Genomic DNA, 24,045 nt, shown 5'->3' with positions numbered 1-24,045 from the left:
CCAACCTAGGTTGGAAGCGTCTGTAAAAACCACTTTACTCCCGGAAGTCACCCCCATGGTCACGCCCTCATGGTACCAGTCCTGAGCCCGCCAGGGAATCAGGGTCCATAGACAACCGTGATTCACCATGAATCGCAGGCTGCCTGACTGCCATGCATGGGCTAGCACACGGCGTTTGAGCCAGTACTGCAGTGGGCGCATGCGCAGTAATCCCATTCGGAGTACTGACGATGCAGCTGCCATGAGACAGATAAGTTTCTGAAACTTCTTAAGGGTGTGCACTCGGCTGCCTTGAAGGAGGCTTCCAGCTTCTGTATAGAGAGCGTGCGCTCTTGTGTAAGCCGCGCTCTCATCGTTGTAGAGTCGATAACTGTGCCCAGAAAGATCACACTCTGGATGGGGTTCAGTTTGCTCTAGGATAAGTTGATTTTGAGACCCAGGCATTCCAAATGGCTGAGAATCAAAGATCTGTGTGTCAAAAGTTCGGTTCTCGACTGCGCCAGGACTAGCCAGTCGTCGAGATAATTTAGCATACGCACTCCCTGATGCCTCAGAGGAGAAAGCTCCGCGTCCATGTACTTCGTAAACGTACGGGGTGCTAGGGACAGACCGAATGGCAGAATCGTGTACTGATAAGCCTGCCCCTCGAGGCGAATCTCAAGAATGGCCTGTGACGAGGGGCTATCTGAATGTGAAAGTATGCATCTTTCAGATCCACCGTAAAAAAAACAATCCCCCGGGCGATCTTGCGCAAGGATATGTTTGGTAGTTAACATTTTGAATGGCCGTCTCATGAGAGCCTTGTTCAAATGTCTCAAATCTAGTATGGGTCTGATGCCGCCGTCTTTTTTCGGAACTAGAAAATAGTGGCTGTAAAACCCTGAGTGTTTTAGCACAGGGGGGACTAATTCTATCGCCCCTTTTGCTAACAGATTTTGTATTTCGGAGAAAAGCACGTGACACACGCCGCTTCTCACCGAGGTCTCGACAACCGCCTGAAATTTTGGGGGTCTGCGAGCGAGTAGCCTCGCTTTATTGTGTTTATAACCCAACTCAACACACCGGGGATGGCTTGCCAGGCCAAGGTTTGACACATGTTCGGGGACGGGCCAGCTAACACAGGGGGACCTGATACCCTTATATTGTGATTTGTGCACATGTCACATGACACGGTCAGGCTCTGTATTTTTCTGTTATTCCGCCTTGTGTTGTGTTCCATAGTGTGTGTTTTCACGTTTGACAAAATGTCAATAACAACAGTGTTGAATTTAACGTACATCTGGCTCGCGATTGTGAGTCTATGTCGTGTAAACGGACTTTTCTTAGGACCAGATACTCCATTCGCCGCCAACCCAGGCAGGCTCGTCTACACGCGGACCCATCTGTTTGAGCTGAGCCAGCTTGACTTAGAGCCATCGCAGGTATCCCTTTCCACAACACAGATCCCTCCGGAGTTAATTCGTGGCAGCAAACGGAGGAGAATACGGAGGAAACGAGGGTCTAGAGGAGGTATTCGCAACAGAATGAGGAGAAGAGGTAGCCGATTACCGCTACCTGCCATCACCTGTGACAGGAAGACTGGACCCACTCCAGTTTGCTTATAAAGCTAAACGTGGAGTGGAGGATGCAACTCTAACTCTCTTGGACACTGTGACCAGACAGCTGGACTCATTACACACTCACGCAAGGATTTTATTTATGGACTTTTCCTCTGCTTTTAATACTGTACACATATACACACTTCTGCAACATCTAGTCGAGCTTCAGGTCCACCCAATACTGATTTTATGGATTAATAACTTTTTACAGGACAGACCACAACATGTGCGTGTGAACGGTTTTAATTCTAGGAAACAGCTTTTAAATACTGGGCTCCCCCAAGGATGTGTTTTATCTCCTGCTCTCTTCTCTGTTTACACAAACAATATATCCTGCAACAGGGACGGAATGTTTCTTTTTAAGTATGCTGATGATATGGCCTTAGTAGCCCACTTGTCTGATACTAAGGCATTGTCTGTTTACCACCAGACAGTTAATAATCTGGTCACAACATTCCAAGAAATTTCCCTGGAGCTCAACATCGATAAAACCAAGGAGCTGTGCTGTCAGAGTAGGGAAACCAAGAATACACAGCAAATGTTTCAACCCCTCAGCATCAATGGTCAGACAGTTGAACAAGTCAATGTTTTTAAATACCTTGGGACAGAGATGGACACATCTCTGTCTTTCTCACAGCACGCAGACACTGTGTATAAGAAAGCCCAGCAGCGCTTACACCTGCTGAGGAAACTTAGAGACTTTAGGGTGAGCAAGGGAATTTTAATTAGGGTCTACAGGTCACTCATTGAATCCATACTCACTTTTAATATCTCAGCCTAATATCAGCCTCAGTATAATGCCCTCACCGTCAAGCACAAATCCAAACTTGCACGAATAATAAATCAAGCCAGTAAGATAATAGGCTCCCCTCAAACTCCCTTGACAGAACTTCACACTCGGTCAGTATTGAGGAAAGCCACTACAATCACACAGGATCCCACCCACCCCCTTAAGCAATCCTTTCAGTTATTGCCATCAGGTCGACGCTACAGAGTCCCACTTGCAAGGAAAAATATATACAAAAAATCGTTTATTCCCACGGCCATTACTACACTGAACAATCATATATAGAACACATCACATTTTTACATTTTGCACATGTCTGTACAGCTAATGTGGTTAAATTGTTTTGAGTGTATTCATGTTTTCTTTTTGTATGTGTTTTTATGTTATCTGAGCCTGCCTTGTCAAACACAAATTTCTGTCACTTGTGACAGACAATAAAGTTTTTCTTATCTTATCATATTGAGTGTTGGGCTGACTGTAAAGGCTTTCGCTTGGGGCAAAGTCAGAGAAACAACTGGGAAGGGGCTGCCTAGTGAAGGGGGACTGTGAACCAGTATGTTGTGTGCTTGAAACATACTCTTTATGTGCTTTGTAACAGGCCTAATGACTGATTTGAGAACGTTCCCAGCCACCTGTGAGCGGGGGCTGTGGGGTAACATTTATTTCTCACTCTATTTGAGCTACTGTGAGAACAGCGTTAGTTTGCAGTGGTGCGCGGTTTACAGCGGGCCCCTTGACTGCGGCTATAGCTCTGTTTGAATGTTTTTTTAATATGACTAGTTGGCCATGCTTTGTCCAATTGCACTCATGCTGGGGGGCGGGGTCAAATGATGAGCCCGACCAAACCCTTCTTCAGACGCTGCCAAAGAGAGTGAGTCACGCGGGGGCGGGGCTGGTGTGAGCTCATTCGCTTTGGTGAATAGATTCAGCGCAGCCGAGATTCAAACTCGGGTCTCTGGCGCGAAAGTCTTAGAATCCACCACTGAGCCACAGGGGGGATTGACAGATAAGAGCTCTTATAGTACTTAGAATGGTGGCTTCGCAGTGAGAGAGAACAGTTTCAGTGTGGTTTGATTCCAGGCATGAACACCGCACTGTTGTGTCTGAATCACGGAGAAGGTTCTGCATGATGAACAGAACGGAAGGGAGCGGTAGCTCTCTTGTGTCGTAAAGAGAGATAGCCGCGAGCACATCTGACCGTGCGCTTCTTCCGTCGGGGCTCAATGAAGGAAGGAAGCGGGGAAGCACATGATAGAGAACACTTTCAGAGAAAACGCGCTTCTGTGTGATGTGCAGAACGGAGGGTGGGGTAGCTCTCTTGTGTCGTAAAAAAATAATCACCTCCATTCTTTCGGGCGCTCGTTGGCTGTGGCGCTTCTTTTTCCTCCGGGAAAGGAAGAGCAGGAGAAGCGACATCGCCATCTTGCAGAGAGCTAGCCGCGTGCGCAGTCACAGAACAGGCATACTCTCGCAGAGAGAGCAGCCTCCGGCAGAGAGCACAGCTTCAGCATGGGGGGTTCCCAGACATGTGACGCACTTCGCATGCCCGTCGGCCTCGTGCAGATGGCATCCGCACGTGGCGCATGTAGAGCGAGGCTTTTGTAACAACGCTCGCTTGCTCTTTCAGACTATGTGAACGCAGCGGCGAACACATAGTAGCAATAATGCAATGAAAAGGATATGTGTCGATCGCCAGATGGCCACAGGAGAACGGCGACAGGAGTGACTTTGGGTGTTGAAGGCGTAGTCTACTGTAAAATGGCTCGCTCAGGCTGTAAAAGGCTTGTTTCTATGGCGAAGGCTTGCAGAGGAATCAGAGACGTGAAGTGTGTCGATGAAGGAGATACATCTGCTATAATGGCGAATTCAGGCTCTAATATAGACTTAGCCACGGCCAATTTGGTGGTCTCTGACGTGTGCGCCAATGAGCTAACAGCCCGCCAACACACGTCAGAGACCAGAGACGCCATGCCATTGGATGTGCAGTTGCCGCAGCACAGCCAATGAGTGAGCCAGACATTCACTGTGCTAGCTGTGCAGCTGCAAATGCGTTTTACATTTTAGGCTTCAGTATTATCCAGGAAAAGGAGTTTCCCCACTGCATATAGCTGCGCAATACGAAGTGACCGTTCTCGAAAGGGAACTCCTTTAACTCTTTCAGATAGAATCTCTTTAAGATATTAACTTGTATTGCTGTCAGTTACGCTTCTTAGGCTCAGGGTCAAAGGTCATTCTAGCCTCATAAAAACACCACACTGCTCTTAGTGTTCATCTGTCATCCAGGAATTACTTTAGTTATGTCAGTCTTTCAATACTGTGGCGAGCAGGACGAGGCCGAGGGCCGTGGGAGAACAGCGCGAGGCCGGTGGCGTGATTGCTGATGAGTGACACCTGCACGATGCACCGGTCTCGTAACTCTCACGGAGGAGCGGAAGCGTAAAAGGAGGAGCGACGACGGTGAAAGACGAGAGAGGCCAGACCTGGAATTTTTTTGATGTTTTGTTTCTGTTTTCTGTTTTGTTTCTGTCTTTACTTTCATTTTGTATTTGTTTATTTATTTTTTAACCCGCAACATTTTTATTTATTTCCCGCAACATCTAACATTGCTACAAATACATTCAGATCAGATTGGTTTGAAATGATGATGTTCTTAATTATCAATTATATCTTCAAATAAGAAATGAAAAGTGCTGTATCAGTGTTTGCTGAGGTTATGAATTCTACAGTCATAAACTGAATGATTTTCATCACATCTGCCTCGTGATTTGGTGTTTCTCTGAATGCACTGTGGCTTCTGTGTGTAACCCCCTCATTTACCTTATACAATCAAAATGTTTAAGAATGGTATGATTGTATTTATAGATTGTCATTCTGCAAAATTTGTTTGTTTACCGTTATTTGTCTTTAATCAGTCTGAGATTGGAGCAAAGCGGGAGAGAAAAGAGGAAAGGATGGAACAAACAACAAGCTTTACAAATACTGTACAGTGTATGCATATATAACTGAGATATCATCATAACATACCTGTATCTTTCTTCAGTTCTTCTGTAGTTTTGTCTCCCACAACTAAATTAAAAAACAAATAATTCAAGGTTTTAGAGAAAGAAAACTACAGCTGTAATTGTGGACATATACAGTTATTACTATTAGCTGGAAATGTGTTCTGGTATAAGATTTCTGCAACAACATACACATGAGCATTTGTTTGAAGTTTAGTGAATAGCTTCAGATATTATTGCTGATATTGGATATTGCAATAATTACGCTTCTTCAGATACCTTCTTTTGTCAGACTCTCCATAGTTTCATCGTCACAAACTAAAATGAGAGAAAATTTTATTTTGAAGATTTAATTATTAATTGTTTCCACAAATACTCCAGAATTTGTAAACCATAATAAATGTTGCTGTTAAGTGGAATCACATGTGTTTTGGATCTTAAAATGAAATATGTGTAGTTGAATTACCTTCTTTACATGTTTTCTTCCCTGAAAGAAAGATTAAAAAATATATATCAACACATAAGCATAAAATACCCACATAAAAAGCTTTTAAAGATGAAATCATTTTTAATCTTTTAACCAGATTGTACCTGATAGTTTATGTCTGTATTTGTACAGGATCTGCCCAGCCAAACCCAGAAGAGCACAGATGAGAAGGGTGAAGAAAAGAGCTTTCCATGGATCTGATGAATCTGGTGGATCTGAGGAAGACAAACCAGATCAATCTTAATATCTTCAAAATATATAAATCCATTACAATGATTAAGTAGATTTTTTTTTTTTTTTACTTTGTAAACATAAAAATGTCATTCATAATCCATTTTTCTTCTGAAACAGGATTGAGAACTAAATGTAGGATGGGATTTTATTTTTAATTGGATGGTTGAAAAATGTAAAATTTTATTTGACTAACCAAACTCACATCCGAATATTTTCGGAACTCACAACCGTATTGTCTGTGAACACAACCTTTTTCAGATATCTACAAATATGTTTGTTCCAAGATGTTCTCTGACCTGAAGGGATGACGGCCTGTATGTCAATCCTACTTTCTCTAAACTCTCCAGTCTTGAGAGACATTGAGCATGAGACCAGTTGAGTGTCCGAGTGAGAGACGGCCGTCCAGCTGTGGACAGAGATCATCTCATCTGCTCCACGACTGCGAGACACTCCTCCAGGACGGAGAACCGTTCGCTCATCTGACATCCAGGTGACGTCCGGCTCTGGATACCAGCCGCTGGACTTACAGCTGATGTTCACACATCCATCATCCAGAGGCTGTGGAAACAGGACAGGAGCGGATCCTAAAGCTGGAAGAGAAGAGACAGACGTTCTACAAACACTGTGCAAGTATATTTTACATTTCTTTGGGGTAAATGCATCTCTAGTGGATTAATGAAGGCTGCTTCCCAGCAAACAAATGTTTGTTCTAAGAACGTTTTTCAAACATTATGTGTTGGTTATGGTAACTTTAAAATATCCAGTTCCCTTTCGAGGGAGATCGCACTGCGTCGGAACAACACTTTGGAGAACTAAAGCCCTATTTAGACGGGACTAGTTGTAGTAGCTTTATTGTCACTTAGTCACAAGTACCAGCGAAATTAGTTTAACACGGAGAGGTGGGGTAAAGTAATAATGACCAGAGCTTCTCTGTGATTTTAGTCGCGTCCGAATGTGCATCTCAGTAATCATCACGGACAATGTCAGTTAAGATTACGCCGACTTTTACCTTCGGTAAAAAGGTCCGGAAAAACTACCTCAGGTAATACTAATCCCGTGCGAATAGACCCGCTGTAAACATGTACGTAAATATTTCGGCATTTCCTGTTTAAAAGTATTTTTCCACAGTTTTTCAAGTATGGAGACGCTTGAAAAAGCATTCAGTTGTGTTCTAGACGCTGGGACAAAACTCAAGTGTTTTCCACACGCCATTCAGATCAGAAAGAAGATCAAAAGTTGTTAGAGGCACGAAACTTTTAGCGTTAGGCAAGTGCCTATTACCAACACAATCCAATCTGAAGTTAATTAATACATCGCTCGACCGGACATAACGGTTTTATAAATATAGGTTATGTGTTTGCACACGTGATATAAGAAAGTAATGTAATACATGAAGCATGACGACAGGAGTGACAGCGATGTGCAAATCGAGTTACCTTTCCTACTTCTGCTAGTTTTACTGAGATCTCTTATCCCGTGCGAATTGGCCATTAATATTACAGACGTCCTGTGGTAAAATTACATTACTCTATCTACCCTTGTAAAGTTAATCCCGTCCGAATAGGGCTTAAATCAATCCTGGATGGTTTTGTGTCATGACGTAATGTGTGACGGCATATACAGAAGCTACAAAGAGACGCCGACACACAACAGAGTTAGCTTTCTGCTCTTCAGCAAGCACTCTCTATCTTTGTCTGTCTTATTTGGTGTTTTCTGTCAAACAAGCCTGTATATTATCAGCAAACATGGCAAAATCATTTAACCCTCTGGGGACCACAAACGCGCCCACGCGTTTTGCTCGTTTTTTTTTTTTAGCAATGAAAATAAACACTAAATGCTCTGTTAATTTTGATCTTTCATTTTCGTGTAATACATCAATCGATCCTGTTCAGTTTCTATTTTTTTTCTGTATACTCACAATAAAAATAAAGTGTTTTGCTTTTTGACAAATAAAGAAAAATTAACATGATGCGATTTCTGCCTTCTCTCTGTCAGTAAACTCCCATTTGAAACGCGTTCGAAAATGATCTATAACTCCGCGAAAATTCAGTCAAACAGGCAAACAGACCCACGGGCATAAAGCTTGAGATCGCATCTTTTAAATGAAGTCATTTATATAAAAAACAAATATTCTCAGCTTCTGTAATCTGTATAAAAAGAGAGCGACTCCTGTCGAGCTCATTAGGAGCTCATTCACAGTAATGTGACCACTCCCCGGAGAGCGCGTGCTATTCAAACGCAAATTCTGAGAACTATTTCAGAGCTGTGAAACGCCCACATCAGCTGTAAACAAAGCGCGTTGCGACTCCTCGCGAGTGAGACATTATAGCCTACCTTATGGAGAAAAGATTCCTCAGAACAGTGCTGATGAGGAGCAATATCTCCTGAAATGAGGAGCAGATTCCGCTGAGGAGTGAGGTAGGCTGTTTTCTTTTCTCACGTGTGGAATAACATTATGGAATAACGTTAGTGTAGGCCTATGTAAACCGCAAAAAGATGAATCGCATTTCTATAATATGACTCGCCTTTCTGTGAGATGAATGAAGGGGACATATTTGTAAAGACTGTTTAGCCTAAATATGAATCGCGCGTCTGTGTGTGAAAGAATAAACTGCTTTGCTATAGCCTACTGAGATGAGTAAAAATCGACTGGAATATGTTGAAATAAAATGTATTTGTATAAGCAACGTATTAAACTGCAAAAAAAATACTATTTTTGTCAAAAATAAATTCATAGACTAAGATGTTAGATGTTCCAATGTTGGCTATATTCAAACTAATGAATACATATGATAAAATGTAGGCCTATAATCTTTTTTTTTTTTTTTTTTACAAAGAAAGAGTACACTTGAAATATTGTTGAAATTGTAATTATTGTTGTAATTGTAACATTTTTAATAAAATAGCAAAACATATTTACAAGAGAGATGTAAGCGAAATCTTAAATGGTCAATATAAGTCTTCTTCTAAATACATCTTTTGTCCTTGCATTGTGGCTCAGTCAGTTTCACACCTGAGTGAATGGCTCATTATGCAGAGTGGGTGGGACATTCATAATCTAAGGTGTAAACTACTCCTCCCCCTCGCATATTGGCTTTCCAAGCAAAACCTGTTTTACACCATTTAAATCAATGTATTTTTTTTTGTGAACGATAAAGCAAGACTATTTTTACATCATTTTGAAGCTAGAACTCAAAGGGACGACATCCATTAGTCAAAAGTCTTGTGGACACATATTTAATATGTGTTTTGTGGTCTTAATTCAGCAACTTTCATTTGAATTTTTTCCAATAACCACGCATAAACATTATTCTCTTAAAAATACAAACATCTACATACACGTTGCTCGCATATTATGGTAGCCCTGTTTGTGCTATATAGAGTGAATTTACACCTTTGCCATTAACATGTTTATAAATAACTGAAAAAAGCACAAATGTCAAGGCATGTCAGAACATCTCAAGGACCCCAAAAACAGCTTGGTCCCCAGAGGGTTAAGAGATGTGTGCACCCCTGTCCGAGATTCATAACGGATGGGGACACACATCAGATGTTTGTACAGTGCTTGGGAGAGCAGCACGCTCAGGCAGATCTCGAGGGAGCCTGTGCAGATTGTGAAAGGATTCCGCATGAGGAGGGAGAACATCAGAGCTGGCAAAGGAAGCCTGAGAAAGTGCCTCAGCAGTCTCAGGGTCCTCTGTCAGCTCCATCTGGGAACCCCATGATCTGAGACGCCGCGCCCGGACCCGAACCACCAGGGAACGCAAGCCTGACCATCGTCACTGAAAATGGGCAAACGTGAGGGCAGCACTCAGATCAGCAACCTTTCACAATCTGCACAGGCTCCCTCGAGATCTGCCTGAGTGTGCTGCACTCCCAAGCAGTGTATACACATCTGATGTGTGTCCCCATCCATTCTGAATTTCGGACAGGGGTGCAGTATACAGTAATATTTCAAATATAGTAGAATATTCAAAGCATGGCAAAACCTGCCGAATATTTCTCCTTGGTCCCGTGTACAATAGAAAAGGGTTACAGGCTGCAGTTCGATTTCCGCCCTCTGAAATCCAGCAGGGTGGTGTGGACTGCAGTTGACCCAGAGCAGAGTCGGGTATTGGAACAGGAAGTAAACTCCCTGCTGGTAAATGAGGCATTAGAACGTGTTCCTCCACCAGACAGGGATTCCGGGTTCTACAGCCGCTACTTCATAATTCCCTAGAAGGATGGAGGGTCATATCCAATTTTAGATCTAAAGCACTTGAATCGGTACCTGAGGAGATTCAGGTTAAAGATGCTTACTATTCCCATCATCATGAGTCAGATCCAATCTGAGGATTGATTTGTCACGATAGATCTAAAGGACCCATACCTATACCACATATCCATCCATCTCACAGGAGGTTCCTGAGGTTCGCCTTCGGGGGCGGAGAGTTCCAATATCGGGTTCTTCCATTCGCCCATTTATCAAGTGCATGGAGGCTTCAGGGCATCCGGGTGCTGAATTATATCGACGATTGGCTTATTCTGGCCCAGTCACAGGAGCTGTCGTCCTTGCCCACATTCAGAGGTGGGATTGAGGCTCAACACAAAGAAAAGGAATGTATAGGTGATATAACAAATTGGACTAGTAATTTCCTACTACTTAATTCTGAAAAAACAGAGATTCTAATTATTGGACAAAAAACTTCCTCACGTAATAACCTAGAATACTGTCTAACACTTGATGGCTGCTCTGTCAAGTCTTCGTCGTCGGTTAGGAACCTGGGTGTGCTCTTTGATACCAATCTTTCATTTGAAAGTCACGTGTCTAGTATCTGTAAAACCGCATTCTTCCATCTTAAAAATATATCTAAATTACGTCATATGCTCTCTTTGACAAATGCGGAACAATTAGTTCATGCGTTCATGACCTCAAGGCTAGATTATTGTAATGCTCTACTGGGTGGTTGCCCTGCACGCTTAATAAACAAACTACAGCTGGTCCAAAACGCAACAACTCGAGTTCTTACCAGAGCCAGGAAGTATGACCAAATTAGCCCGGTTCTGTAAACACTGCATTGGCTCCCTATTAAACATTGTATAAATTTTAAAATATTGCTGATTACTTACAAAGCACTAAATGGTTTAGCGCCGCAGTGCTTGAGCGAGCTCTTAACGCATTATAGTCCTTCACGTCTATTGTGATCTCGAAATTCCGGCCAGTTGATAATACCTAGAATATCAAAATCGACTGCTGGCGGAAGATCCTTTTCCTATTTAGCACCAAAACCTTGGAACAGTCTTCCTACCATTGTCCGGGAAGCAGACACACTCTGTCAGTTCAAAGCTTGACTAAAAACACATCTCTTTGACCTAGGATACACATAACACATTATAGACTTTTATAATTCAATGTTAGGCTGCATAGATTAGGTCAGCTGGAACCGGGAACACTTCCCATAAATCCTGATGTACTCGTTACATCATAAGAAGAATGGCATCTACGCTAATATTAGTCTCTCTGTTTATCCCGAGGTTTACCGCAGGCCGCCGGATCCAGGCCGTATCCAGATCTGATGAAGGACCTGCGCCTGGACACACACACACTCCAGATCTGATGAAGGACCTGCGCCTGGACACACACACACTCCAGATCTGATGAAGGACCTGCGCTTGGACACGACGACAGAGCAGTCCTGAAATGTCAACTAGGCTCTTCCCTGTGAAGGCCTTCCTCCCCTCCCTTTACCTCTCTACAGATAAAGCGTTGTCGGGATAATTCCGGTTCGCGTGGCTACGTGGAAGCGATAAAATTCTGTATTATTAATTTTAAGGCAAGACAAGTAGTATGTTTAGGGTTGATTTGTAGGGAAGGACTACACGCCTGCGCACATATATTCAAACGCACATACCTATAGACTGAACTCGTAATACGCATCCAGAGGCATGGTGTCCTCTAGAGCCCTCCTCTCAGGGGCCCCTATCCAAGAAGTGTGTGATGCGGCTGGATGGGCACCCCTCATACATTTACAAGATTCTATAGTCTGGACCTTCCTTTGATGCCGGGTGCACAAGTGCTCTTGTCCTAAGTTGTTGTGGCATACAAACATAGTGGGTATTTGTTCCCCAAAGTGTTGTGACCGACGCAGTGTGAGTTCCCTCAAAAGGGAACATCTCGGGTTATGACTGTAACCCTTGTTCCCTGAGAAGGGAACGAGAAACTGCGTCCCTTTGCCACGCCTTCCCCTGCCTGGGAGCAACTTGCTTCATCACAGAAGCTAACTCTGTTGTGTGCCGGCATCCCTTTGTAGCTTCTGTGTATGTTGTCACACACTACATCATGACGCAACACCAATCATGGTTGGCTTAGTTTCATTCATGCTTCAGAGGCGCTATGCTGAAGGGCGTTCCCTAAAATGTGTCATTACCGACGCAGTGTCTCGTTCCCTTCTAAGGGAACATGGGTTACATGAGACGGTTTCCTTATATTAGAGGATTTTTTTTAAACAAATTTTTTACAGTTAGTATGATATTCCTGAAACATTCTTTCAACTTGATCTTTATTAACAACAACATTCTTCACAGCAAAATCTTTAGTTGATCTCTTGACCCTTGACTTTTGTTGATTTCTCTTACAGAAATTGCATTACTGTTTTCATAGAAAATTACTGCATTGATAAAGAAAGAGATTGAGGAAAAAGCATATCAACATGACTACTTTAATGAAAGTCAAATTACTGCATTAAAGTGGTTTAAACAACTGTTTTTTCTGTAGTTTCATGATAGGCTTAAATGTAACAATTATGAAGTTGAAGCATTAATAAAAAAATAAAATAAAAAAATAAAAACAGAACCAGCTATTGTAATATCACTGTAGTGCATTAACACTGAAAATATGAAGATATCTGTGTGAGACCAGAAAGTGTTAAATCACAAGTTCAGTATGGCGTACCACAAGGCTCAGTACTAGGACCGCTGATGTTCACCCTGTACATGCTACCCTTGTGAGATATCATTAGGAAGCATGGAATTAGTTTTCACTGTTATGCTGATGATACTGTATAATTCTTCACGCCCCGATGAAACTTACCAATTCACAAAATTAATGGAATGCATAGCTGATATAAAAAAATGGATGACTAGAAATTAATAATTTTCTACTACTTAATTCTGAAGAAAAAAACTGAGTTTCTAATTATTGGACCAAAAACCTCAGCACATAATAACCTAAAATACTGTCTAACACTTGATGAATGTTCTGTCAAGTCTCTGGTTTCAGTTAGGAAACCGGGTTTGCTCTTTGATACCAATCTTTCATTTGAAAGTCACGTTTCTAGCATCTGTAAAACCACATTCTTCTTCTTCAAAAAAAAAATGTTTAACAAATATTCTATTAATGTTACTAGAAAGATATTGAAAGAATATTCATTTTGAGAGAACATTGCCAGAATATTAGCAAAAGTTATGAGAACATTCCCTGATTGCTGGGTTGACAATTTCTTTGGAAAATGATGGCAGCATTATGCTGCAAAAACTTTTGTGTTTTGATATTCCATTTGTTTCAGAGATATAGTGGTTGAAATCTGGAGAAAAGCCTACTCATGCAACACAATAGGTGAACTATTCATTTAATGAGCTCTAGATCCATAAAAACAATACATTGAATTGTAGTTTTTGACTCACCAGTGACTTTGAGAAACATCTCTCCGCTGTCATATTCACTTTCTCCACTGACATAACAGTGAAATGAACCTTCATCCTGAATCCTGAGTTTCTCCAGGCGTAGAGAGACGTCTCCATCCTTCAGTCCACCAGACTGATCTGACCACAGAGTCAATGAGCTTCTGTTCCTGTACGATTCCTCCTGGATGTCCTGGATCTTCCCATGCTGATAGAAGAGAACAGGGTTGCTGAACTGGTCATGACGGTACCAGCGGATCTCCAGAGCTTCAGCGTTCTCAGGAGGAGAGATCCAGCAGGGCAGAGTGACTGTGGACCCGACATGAGCCACTGTCTGATCACGAGGAACCACAACAGTGAACGACACTGAGAGACACAGAGAGACACACCCAATGTAATACATGCATTATATACTGTATTTATGTGCTATATTTACTAGTCACAGTGATTCTAAATCTGTAGTCTATGTTTTTTGTGAAAAATAAAATAAATAAGACTTATGGGGTTCCATTTGTGCCAAAAAAGAGTCGACTGCTTTGTGCTTTGTACTATACATTTGTCCTTGACAACAGTCATTACCTAGTTGTTCAGATAAATTAATTAATATATGTTCATATGTATGTTCTCTGTTTATGAACATACAGTGGGGAGAACAAGTATTTGATACACTGCCGATTTTGCAGGTTTTCCTACTTACAAAGCATGTAGAAGTCTGTAATTTTTATCATAGGTACACTTCAACTGTGAGAGACGGAATCTAACACAAAAATCCAGAAAATCACATTGTATGCTTTTTAAATAATTAATTTGAATTTTATTGCATGACATAAGTATTTGAAGTTCAAGATGACGGTCAATCTCCCTCGGTCTGGGGCGGCACCATGCAAGATCTCACCTCGTGGGGCATCAATGATCATGAGGAAGGTGAGGGATCAGCCCAGAACTACACGGCAGGACCTGGTCAATGACCTGAAGAGAGCTGGGACCACAGTCTCAAAGAAAACCATTAGTAACACACTATGTCGTCATGGATTAAAATCCTGCAGCGCACGCAAGGTCCCCCTGCTCAAGCCAGCGCATGTCCAGGCCCGTCTGAAGTTTGCCAATGACCATCTGGATGATCCAGAGGAGGAATGGGAGAAGGTCATGTGGTCTGATGAGACAAAAATCGAGCTTTTTGGTCTAAACTCCACTCGCCGTGTTTGGAGGAAGAAGAAGGATGAGTACAACCCCAAGAACACCATCCCAACCGTGAAGCATGGAGGTGGAAACCTCATTCTTTGGGGATGCTTTTCTGCAAAGGGGACAGGATGACTGCACTGTATTGAGGGGAGGATGGATGGGGCCATGTATCGCGAGATCTTGGCCAACGACCTCCTTCCCTCAGTAAGAGCATTGAAGATGGGTCATGGCTGGGTCTTCCAGCATGACAACGACCCGAAACACACAGCCAGGGCAACTAAGGAGTGGCTCCGTAAGAAGCATCTCAAGGTCCTGGAGTGGCCTAGCCAGTCTCCAGACCTGAACCCAATAGAAAATCTTTGGAGGGAGCTGAAAGTCCGTATTGCCCAGCGACAGCCCTGAAACCTGAAGGATCTGGAGAAGGTCTGTATGGAGGAGTGGGCCAAAATCCCTGCAGTGTGTGCAAACCTGGACAAGAACTACAGGAAACGTATGATCTCTGTAATTGCAAACAAAGGTTTCTGTACCACATATTACAATTCTGCTTTTCTGATGTATCAAATACTTATGTCATGCAATAAAATGCAAATTAATTACTTAAAAATCATACAATGTGATTTTCTGGATTTTTGTTTTAGATTCCATCACTCACAGTTGAAGAGTACCTATGATAAAAATTACAGACTTCTACATGCTTTGTAAGTTGGAAAACATGCAAAATCGGCAGTGTATCAAATACTTGTTCTCCCCACTGTACATATCAACATACTAATTTATCTGAACAACTAGGCAATGACTGTTGTCAAGGACAAATGTATAGTACAAAGCACAAAGCAGTCGACTCTTTTTTTGGCACAAATGGAATCCCATAATCGCCATCTACTGGCTTGGCATGAATAATGCAGCGTTTTTAGTAGTTTATGCAGATCCGTGTGAACAGGGATCGTTTTGACAACATATTCGTCTGTACGCAAATAACAGAAATGTTATTCTGTTTTTACCATTTTTAGTACATTGTAAGCACACCCTCATTGTTGTTGTGTAATTTGTAACCTTACACGCTCAATGTGACCATTAGTGATGTCACCTGATGTTAATGAGTAAAATCACTTAAGGAAAGAGGAACATTTGAAGTCACCGCCGTGGTGATCAGTGTTTCCTGTAGCGGCAGTATGAGTGTGTTTAGAAAACACATTTATTGTGTCAGAAGAGTACAATAACATCAGATGATGTTGACTGTTAATTAATAGTGAAATCATCATGAAGTGGCCTAACTCATTGATCACACCTGAAGTCTAATCACTGATCGGAAGTGTGTTTTGTTTTTAATTAATTAAAAATTGTGCTACTGATGTGATGTTATTGTGAAAATCAGATTTTCTGACAAATGAAAACATGTTCAGGAAGTTATTAATGGCTGTGTTATTTATACACTCACAGACATCAACAATCGGCATATGAAACGCAACAATGGTGAAATGCTTAATGCCAGCATTCAAAACTCCTTCATGGCTCCCAGCATGCATTGCGGCATGAATAAATTATGCAGCTGAATTCTTTTACTATTTTTTTATTTATTATTATCACCATTGATGAGGTTTGTATAATGAGTGTTTGTATTTATGGAATGGACCACCGGAGGAAAATAGGGGAGGGTCATGTCTTTTTATTCTTTGTTGAGGGGAGGGTCATCCAACATTTTTTAGTCTAGGGGGAGGGTCACCCAACTTTTGTATTCATGAAAACAGCAAAAGTGGCTTGCTTGGTGCATATTTTTTCCATGTAGCTCCATGTAGCTCTCTCGGTTTCGGCCCCACATCGCTATCAGATGGGTCTGACCCAACAAAAATCCAGTTTGGCACTGTTTGACAGTGCGCGCGCACTTAAGTACGTGCTCAGAAAAAGTGCATCATGTCAGAACAGAACGCCGATGAAATGTTTACCCGGCAAAGCTTTAAAGCACAAGCAAATAATTAACTTTTGTGATTGCGAATAAGTGCAGAGTCCTGTGAGTGTGACTCTACCGCTGCATTAACATGTGATGTGAATGTACGTCGAGTTTTACGGTATTGGGACTGAGGCGCCAGAACTGCAGCTGATAGAATGTGCGCTGCAGCACGATACTACCATATTTTAGTTTCCATTCTAACAATGTTAGTGAGTAAATCTACTGAAATTTCCACCATAACAGTGGAGTATGATGTGTAAGATGTAGGGCTACCACATCTTTAAATTACTATTAGCGTTATTTGAAGTTAAGATTATAAAATACGTAGACCTACACCAAAAGACTAGTTGGGGATAAATTCTTTAAAATTGGGCAATTCCAGCATTATGGACGTGACATTTGCAGTCAAAACTTGAAATATAAATTCTCAGAAAATGCATTTAATACCAATATATTAAAACATCTGTTTATATATCCATACTCCCTTAGCCTAATAAAGGAGTCCACACATTAGAAAAATATCAGTCTACACAAATACACGTGACGTGACACAAAAAATCTTTAACTTTTAGGTGGCAAAATATTTTTTAGTAATTCTGTGAATTACACTGCTCAAACCAAAAGTAATACTCTACCCACCGAAGAAGGGTCGGCCTCCACAGAACATAAAATATTCTTTTTATTTTTATTTTTCGTGTTCGCATGGAACATTTCGTGTTTATGAGGAAAAAAACAATGTTACGGACATGACCGCTCTGAAAGCGACTTTAAAACTTTCACAAAGACCTCAAACAGAAAGCACAAAGCCTTTCTTTAAAGTGAATTTCGTTTTTTTATTAATTGTATCTTAATTTTAATCAATGTTTCATCAACCAATTGTCTGGATTTAATAAATAAGAATAGTAAAAAATAGATAATCATGACATGGAGGCGCCGGTGCGTGAACTGGACTCTCGTCTCATAAATTAACCGAAATTCAGCGAATAAGGTACTTGCCTCACAGACCTGAGAAATATATAGAAAGCTTGAAATGTCTACTTTTAAGCAGAACAATTCAAAACGAAAGAAAACAGACTGCTCTCTGCTTATGTAATCCGTATGAAATATGCATTTCTCTCTGGCGCTACTGCGAAGATCTTGCATCGTCAACTTCATTTTTGCAGCGACACTGACACAGAAAACACTTGTTTATTAATAAACAATTGAAATGTCTCCTTGCTATATTTGACATATTCATAATCATTACTTTTGTCCGTTCTTTGATGTAAAACATCAACAACTAATCCTCTGTTAATTCTCATTAAGAACTTCTGTAGACGTATGAGAGAAATAAAGTAAATCTGGTTAGTAATGTCATGAAAACTAAAGAAAACTAAGGGAAGGACTCAATTGCAGAAAAATAATTTATTAACAAACTGAAACCGAAATCGAAACCAAAAACCCACAAGGGGGAAAACAAGAACTCAACAAAACAACAACTTTAGAAACAACACATACCAGGGTTACACATGAAGCGGGAGACGTAAACCAGACAACGATCCGACAAAGACTGCAAACACAAAGGAGCTTATAAAAGGGAACAAATCAGGCAGGATAATGAAGGAACAGGTGGGACAAATGAAGCCAATAATGAGATAACAAGGAAGGGTGGGGTCAAAACAGAGACAGGAACACAAACACCACATGTGCTACACGAGACAGGACAGGCATGTGACATTACCCCCTCCTTACGGAGCGGCTACCAGACGCTCCACTAGGGACGGGAGGGACGGACCAGGGCGGGATGGGAGGGACAGACCAGGATGGAACAGGGGGAACAGGAAGGACAGACCAGGGTGGAGCAGGGGAAATGGACAGTTCAGGAGGCCAGGGCGGACCACAGAGTTCAGGAGGCCAGGGCGGACCACAGAGTTCGGGAGGCCAGGGCGGAAATGTCAGTCCATCTGGCGGCCAGGGCAGAAACTCTCCCTCGGGCGGCCAGGGCAGAGGAGATTGTGCAGGCAGCCAGGGCCGAGACGACCCGTCGGGTGGCCATGACGGAGACGACCCCTCAGGCGGCCATGGCGGAGACGACCTTTCGGGTGGCTTACCGGCTCAGGAACAGACACCACCGGCTCAGGAACAGACACCGGCTCGGCGGCGGCCATCTTGTCCGAAGACACAGGCTCGGCAGACGTGACGTGAACAGTCTCTGTGGCGGCCATCTTGTCCAAAGACACAGGCTCGGCAAACGTGACGTGAACAGGGTCGGCGTCGGCCATCTTGTCTGAAGACACAGGCTCGGCAAACGTGACGTGAACAGTCTCTTTGGCGGCCATCTTGTCCGAAGACACAGGCCCGGCAGACGTGATGTGAACAGTCTCTGTGACGGCCATCTTGTCCGAAGACACAGGCTCGGCAAACGTGACGTGAACAGTCTCTGGCTGGGCAGACGTGACGTGAACAGTCTCTGGCTGAGCAGACGTGACGGATCGCTGGGGTGGTGCAGGCAGTGCGAGCAGCTCGGGCGGGGCCAGTAGAGCATGACACCTGGGCGGCGCGGGCAGAGCAAGACGCCTGGGCGGTGGGGCAGAGCAAGACGCCTGGGCGGCGCAGGCAGAGCAAGACGCCTGGGCGGTGGGGCAGAGCAAGACGCCTGGGTGGTGCGGGCAGAGCAAGACGCCTGGGCGGTGGGGCAGAGCAAGACGCCTGGGCGGCGCAGGCAGAGCAAGACGCCTGGGCGGTGGGGCAGAGCAAGACGCCAGGGCGGTGGGGCAGAGCAAGACGCCTGGGCGGTGCGGGCAGAGCAAGACGCCTGGGCGGTGGGGCAGAGCAAGACGCCTGGGCGGTGGGGCAGAGCAAGACGCCTGGGCGGTGCGGGCAGAGCAAGACGCCTGGGCGGTGGGGCAGAGCAAGACGCCTGGGCGGTGGGGCAGAGCAAGACGCCTGGGCGGTGGGGCAGAGCAAGACGCCTGGGCGGTGGGGCAGAGCAAGACGCCTGGGCGGCGCAGGCAGAGCAAGACGCCTGGGCGGTGGGGCAGAGCAAGACGCCAGGGCGGTGGGGCAGAGCAAGACGCCTGGGCGGTGCGGGCAGAGCAAGACGCCTGGGCGGTGGGGCAGAGCAAGACGCCTGGGCGGTGGGGCAGAGCAAGACGCCTGGGCGGTGGGGCAGAGCAAGACGCCTGGGCGGTGCGGGCAGAGCAAGACGCCTGGGCGGTGGGGCAGAGCAAGACGCCTGGGCGGCGCAGGCAGAGCAAGACGCCTGGGCGGTGCGGGCAGAGCAAGACGCCTGGGCGGTGGGGCAGAGCAAGACGCCTGGGCGGTGGGGCAGAGCAAGACGCCTGGGCGGTGCGGGCAGAGCAAGACGCCTGGGCGGTGGGGCAGAGCAAGATGCCTGGGCGGCGCGGGCAGAGCAAGATGCCTGGGCGGCGCGGGCAGAGCAAGACGCCTGGGTGGCGCGTCAGGGACGGCAGTCACCTCCGGGATGGTCTCCGTGTTAGGAGCCACCGGACTCGGGACCACCGGACTCGGGACCACCGGACTCGGGACCACTGGAACAGGGGCCACCTTCCTGGCCTCCCGCTCCTGAAAGCGAGCAAGACCCTCCACCATAGCCTCAAAGGTACACCCATCATACGCCCTCCTGAGAACCCAGTCCATTGGCTCATTAAGAGCGTAAAAAAAAGGTCCTTAAGAGGCCCGTTATTAAGTCTTAAACCCTCCACCGCTCTAAGGAATTCCCTAGCGAACTTCCTCAGGTCAGTTCCTTGTTGGCGGAGGGCACTTAATGACTGGAAACGTACAATGCGTTGGTAGTGGGGGCACGAGACAGGAGGGCCTGGTGGGTGACGTGACTCTTTCTGCTTAATCCTAGACATGGTCGGATCGTTCTGTCATGAAAACTAAAGAAAACTAAGGGAAGGACTCAATTGCAGAAAAAGAATTTATTAACAAACTGAAACAGAAATCGAAACCAAAAACCCACAAGGGGAAAAACAAGAACTCAACAAAACAACAACTTTAGAAACAACACATACCAGGGTTACACATGAAGCGGGAGACGTAAACCAGACAACAATCTGACAAAGACTGCAAACACAAAGGAGCTTATAAAAGGGAACAAATCAGGCAGGATAATGAAGGAACAGGTGGGACAAATGAAGCCAATAATGAGATAACAAGGAGGGTGGGGTCAAAACAGAGACAGGAACACAAACACCACATGTGCTACACGAGACAGGACAGGCATGTGACAAGTAATAAGTGAAGCTGGTAATGCTGTTTGTGGAGTTAAAAGACATTCTGTTAACATTAAGGAAGTGGGATGTTTTAATGTTCTTGGAATGTTACAAATCAACATTACTAGAATGTTGAGTTGTTGATAAAAAGTAAGTTGAAAGAATGTTTCAAGAACATCATACTAAACTTTTATAAAACGCTCCTCTAACATTAAGAAAACTGGACACTTTAACGTTTCCATAACCAAAACAAAATGTTTGGAAAACGTTCTTAGAACAAAAATTAGTTAGCTTGGTTGGTGTCACATTGACCTAATAACCTTCCATGTCTAAGCATTGTAACCCAGTGCCATAATATCCAATTGAAAGAGTTCACATATATGATTTAGGCCTACTCCATAAATATCAACATTTGTTGATCTATCAGGAATGGTGTGTTTGGAATATATGCCATAAAACTGAATGAAATCCAAACCTGTCAATCACAACCTCTTACTCAACCATCTTGAAACTGTCTTTGGTGTTTCTGAGACTGTTTTAACCTGGTTTAGATCTTATCTCTCTGACCGCTACCAGTTTGTTTTTATGAGTGGCTTCAGGTCTGAGATTGACTGGCGTCCCCCAGGGTTCGGTTTTAAGCCCCTTAATTTTTATCATTTATATATATCCTCCTGGATTGCTCTTAAGAACACTCAGGCGTAATGATCACTTCTGTGCAGATGAGACTCAGATTTATATCCACTCCAATCCTGGTCAAAATGTGGATGTTTCTTTTCTCTCACATTGTATTTCTGAGATATAAATATGGATGAGCCTTAATAGTGTTAAGAGGTTTTGCTTATTGTCTCTCATCATCAGCTCCGTAAAGCTGGTTCACTAATGTTAAATTTAGATGGCTCTGTTCCAAACTAAATTTTTTTTTTTTTTAGAAGTTATATTTGATTCAAGTTTGTCTTTTGACCCATACTGTTAAGAATTCCTTTTTTTCATTTCAGAAATATTGCTACTTTGTCCTTTTTTTTTTCTTTTTTTTTGTGACTGAAAAGCTTATCAATACTTTTGTGTTTTAACACATTGATTACAACGCACTTCTTGCATGGGTTCCTAAAACTACACTCAATGTGTGCAAAATTATGTCTGTTTTATAGTGTAAAGTGCCTTGAGAAGCTGCTTTAAAGACACGTTTCCTCTGAGAAAACCTAGAGATCAGGGGCCGTATTCACAAAGAATTTTAAGGTTAAAAGTAGCTCTAACTGGCGAATTTAGGAGCAACTCCTAAAAATAATGGGCGTGTCACTCGTAACTTTAGGACTCCTATTTTTTTTTGACTAAGAGTAATTCACGAAGCATTTTAGCCCTAAAAGTAGCACCTAAGCCTGGGACAGCTTAAAAGAAGTCGAGAGGACTCCTAACTCACTAAGACCTTCACAAACCGCTTTTTGTGGCATTTCACGTTGCGATGTTTTGAAATGCGTATGCGGCGCTACAGGAGCTTCCAATCGCGAGGGAACAATTTTGCATTGTAGGCATAACAATGCAATAACGCCACCAACAACAACCAAAACTAGGCTACTCATTGCATGTAAACTATTGTAATTTTTTTTTTAGAAGTTATATTTGATTCAAGTTTGTCTTTTGACCCATACTGTTAAGAATTCCTTTTTTTCATTTCAGAAATATTGCTACTTTGTCCTTTTTTTTTTCTTTTTTTTTGTGACTGAAAAGCTTATCAATACTTTTGTGTTTTAACACATTGATTACAACGCACTTCTTGCATGGGTTCCTAAAACTACACTCAATGTGTGCAAAATTATGTCTGTTTTATAGTGTAAAGTGCCTTGAGAAGCTGCTTTAAAGACACCATATGAAATACAGTTTATTATTATTAAACATGTTCTTACCAGAAGTCTCTATGAAGAGATTCACCAGAACAGCGACAATAATAGTCAACATTCCTGTGAAAATACAGACACTCAAATAAAACACTACGGGATATTTTCCAGAAACACATGAATCATGTGAGAGAAATAATAAATCAGACTGTCGTGTTCATCGAGGAACAGAAACTCACCGGAGAAGAAGACTCTGTTAAATCACAGAGATCTGAAGATGAGCTGTTACGCGTTCAACTCAATAATAGAGTCAAAATAAACGGAAAAAATCGACGGAAATCTGAATCTATCAAACGTGCACCTGATTTTTTGCTGTATTCATTTTCTGAAAAGAAGAAATCAATTTGTTATTTATACATAAATACAACTATACTACAATAAACACTTCAAATAAATAAATAACTGCAATCATATTGTTGATGCTACTATCTATAAAAAATCCCAATGTAGAAATACATTACTGCAATTCTACTGTGGTACAGCGTTGCCATTTTCTCAATTTACAGTAAAACTATGTTAGACAAAGTTGATTTGTGCATAAAAATATATAATTTACTTATCAAAGATGCTTCATAAAAATCCCCCTTGAGAAGAGATTTAGAAATGAGGTTAATAGAGTAATTTCTTGAGCACATTAACAGTCTTCAGTGTGACGGTGGGAAAGAGAGTTCTGGAAGGACATTCAAATGTCATGTGACTTAAAACCAGCACATCATTGGCTACCTTAAGGCCTGCCCTTTTAATTCTCATGGAGCAATATATTGTATTTTTTTCTGAACAAGGAGTAGAAATTAATTGTTGCCATATGGGTTAATTTAATTTTTGTCCTTATCAGCCACGATCAAGCATCAGTTCTGGTAAGGAAACATGCAACAGAAACTTTCATTTTCAGTTCATGAGTTTCTCACATTCCTGCATTTTCTCATTCTGACAGCATCAAATCCAGCCAATCAGCTGACAGCTCCGCCCCCAAACCAGCCCAAAAGAAGAAGAGCAAGAAATCAGGAGTCATGAAGGAGGAGGACAGTGTTTGGACAGGCAT

General features: G+C 42.9%; 1 protein-coding gene across 1 annotated transcript in view; it reads right to left on the bottom strand.

Annotated features, from left to right (window-relative positions):
- The window catches only part of LOC311079258 (butyrophilin subfamily 2 member A1-like), a 29,400-nt gene extending 5,746 nt beyond the window's left edge, over positions 1-23,654 (bottom strand). The window contains exons 1-9 of the mRNA XM_084108515.1: positions 23,560-23,654; positions 23,183-23,328; positions 23,013-23,066; positions 13,768-14,130; positions 6,402-6,695; positions 5,976-6,086; positions 5,851-5,871; positions 5,664-5,702; positions 5,410-5,451 (exon numbers count right to left, since the gene is read on the bottom strand). Coding sequence (XP_083964641.1) covers positions 5,410-5,451; positions 5,664-5,702; positions 5,851-5,871; positions 5,976-6,086; positions 6,402-6,695; positions 13,768-14,130; positions 23,013-23,064 — 922 coding nt within the window. The 5' untranslated portion in view covers positions 23,065-23,066; positions 23,183-23,328; positions 23,560-23,654. The remainder of the gene's footprint in view (positions 1-5,409; positions 5,452-5,663; positions 5,703-5,850; positions 5,872-5,975; positions 6,087-6,401; positions 6,696-13,767; positions 14,131-23,012; positions 23,067-23,182; positions 23,329-23,559) is intronic.
- Positions 23,655-24,045: the final 391 nt, after the last annotated feature.

Source organism: Abramis brama (assembly GCF_963993115.1).
Source record: "Abramis brama genome assembly, chromosome: 3".
Classification (NCBI taxonomy): Eukaryota; Metazoa; Chordata; class Actinopteri; order Cypriniformes; family Leuciscidae; genus Abramis; species Abramis brama.
The sequence above is the reverse complement of the archived record's forward strand: the minus strand, read 5'-3'. Positions and strand labels throughout refer to the sequence as shown.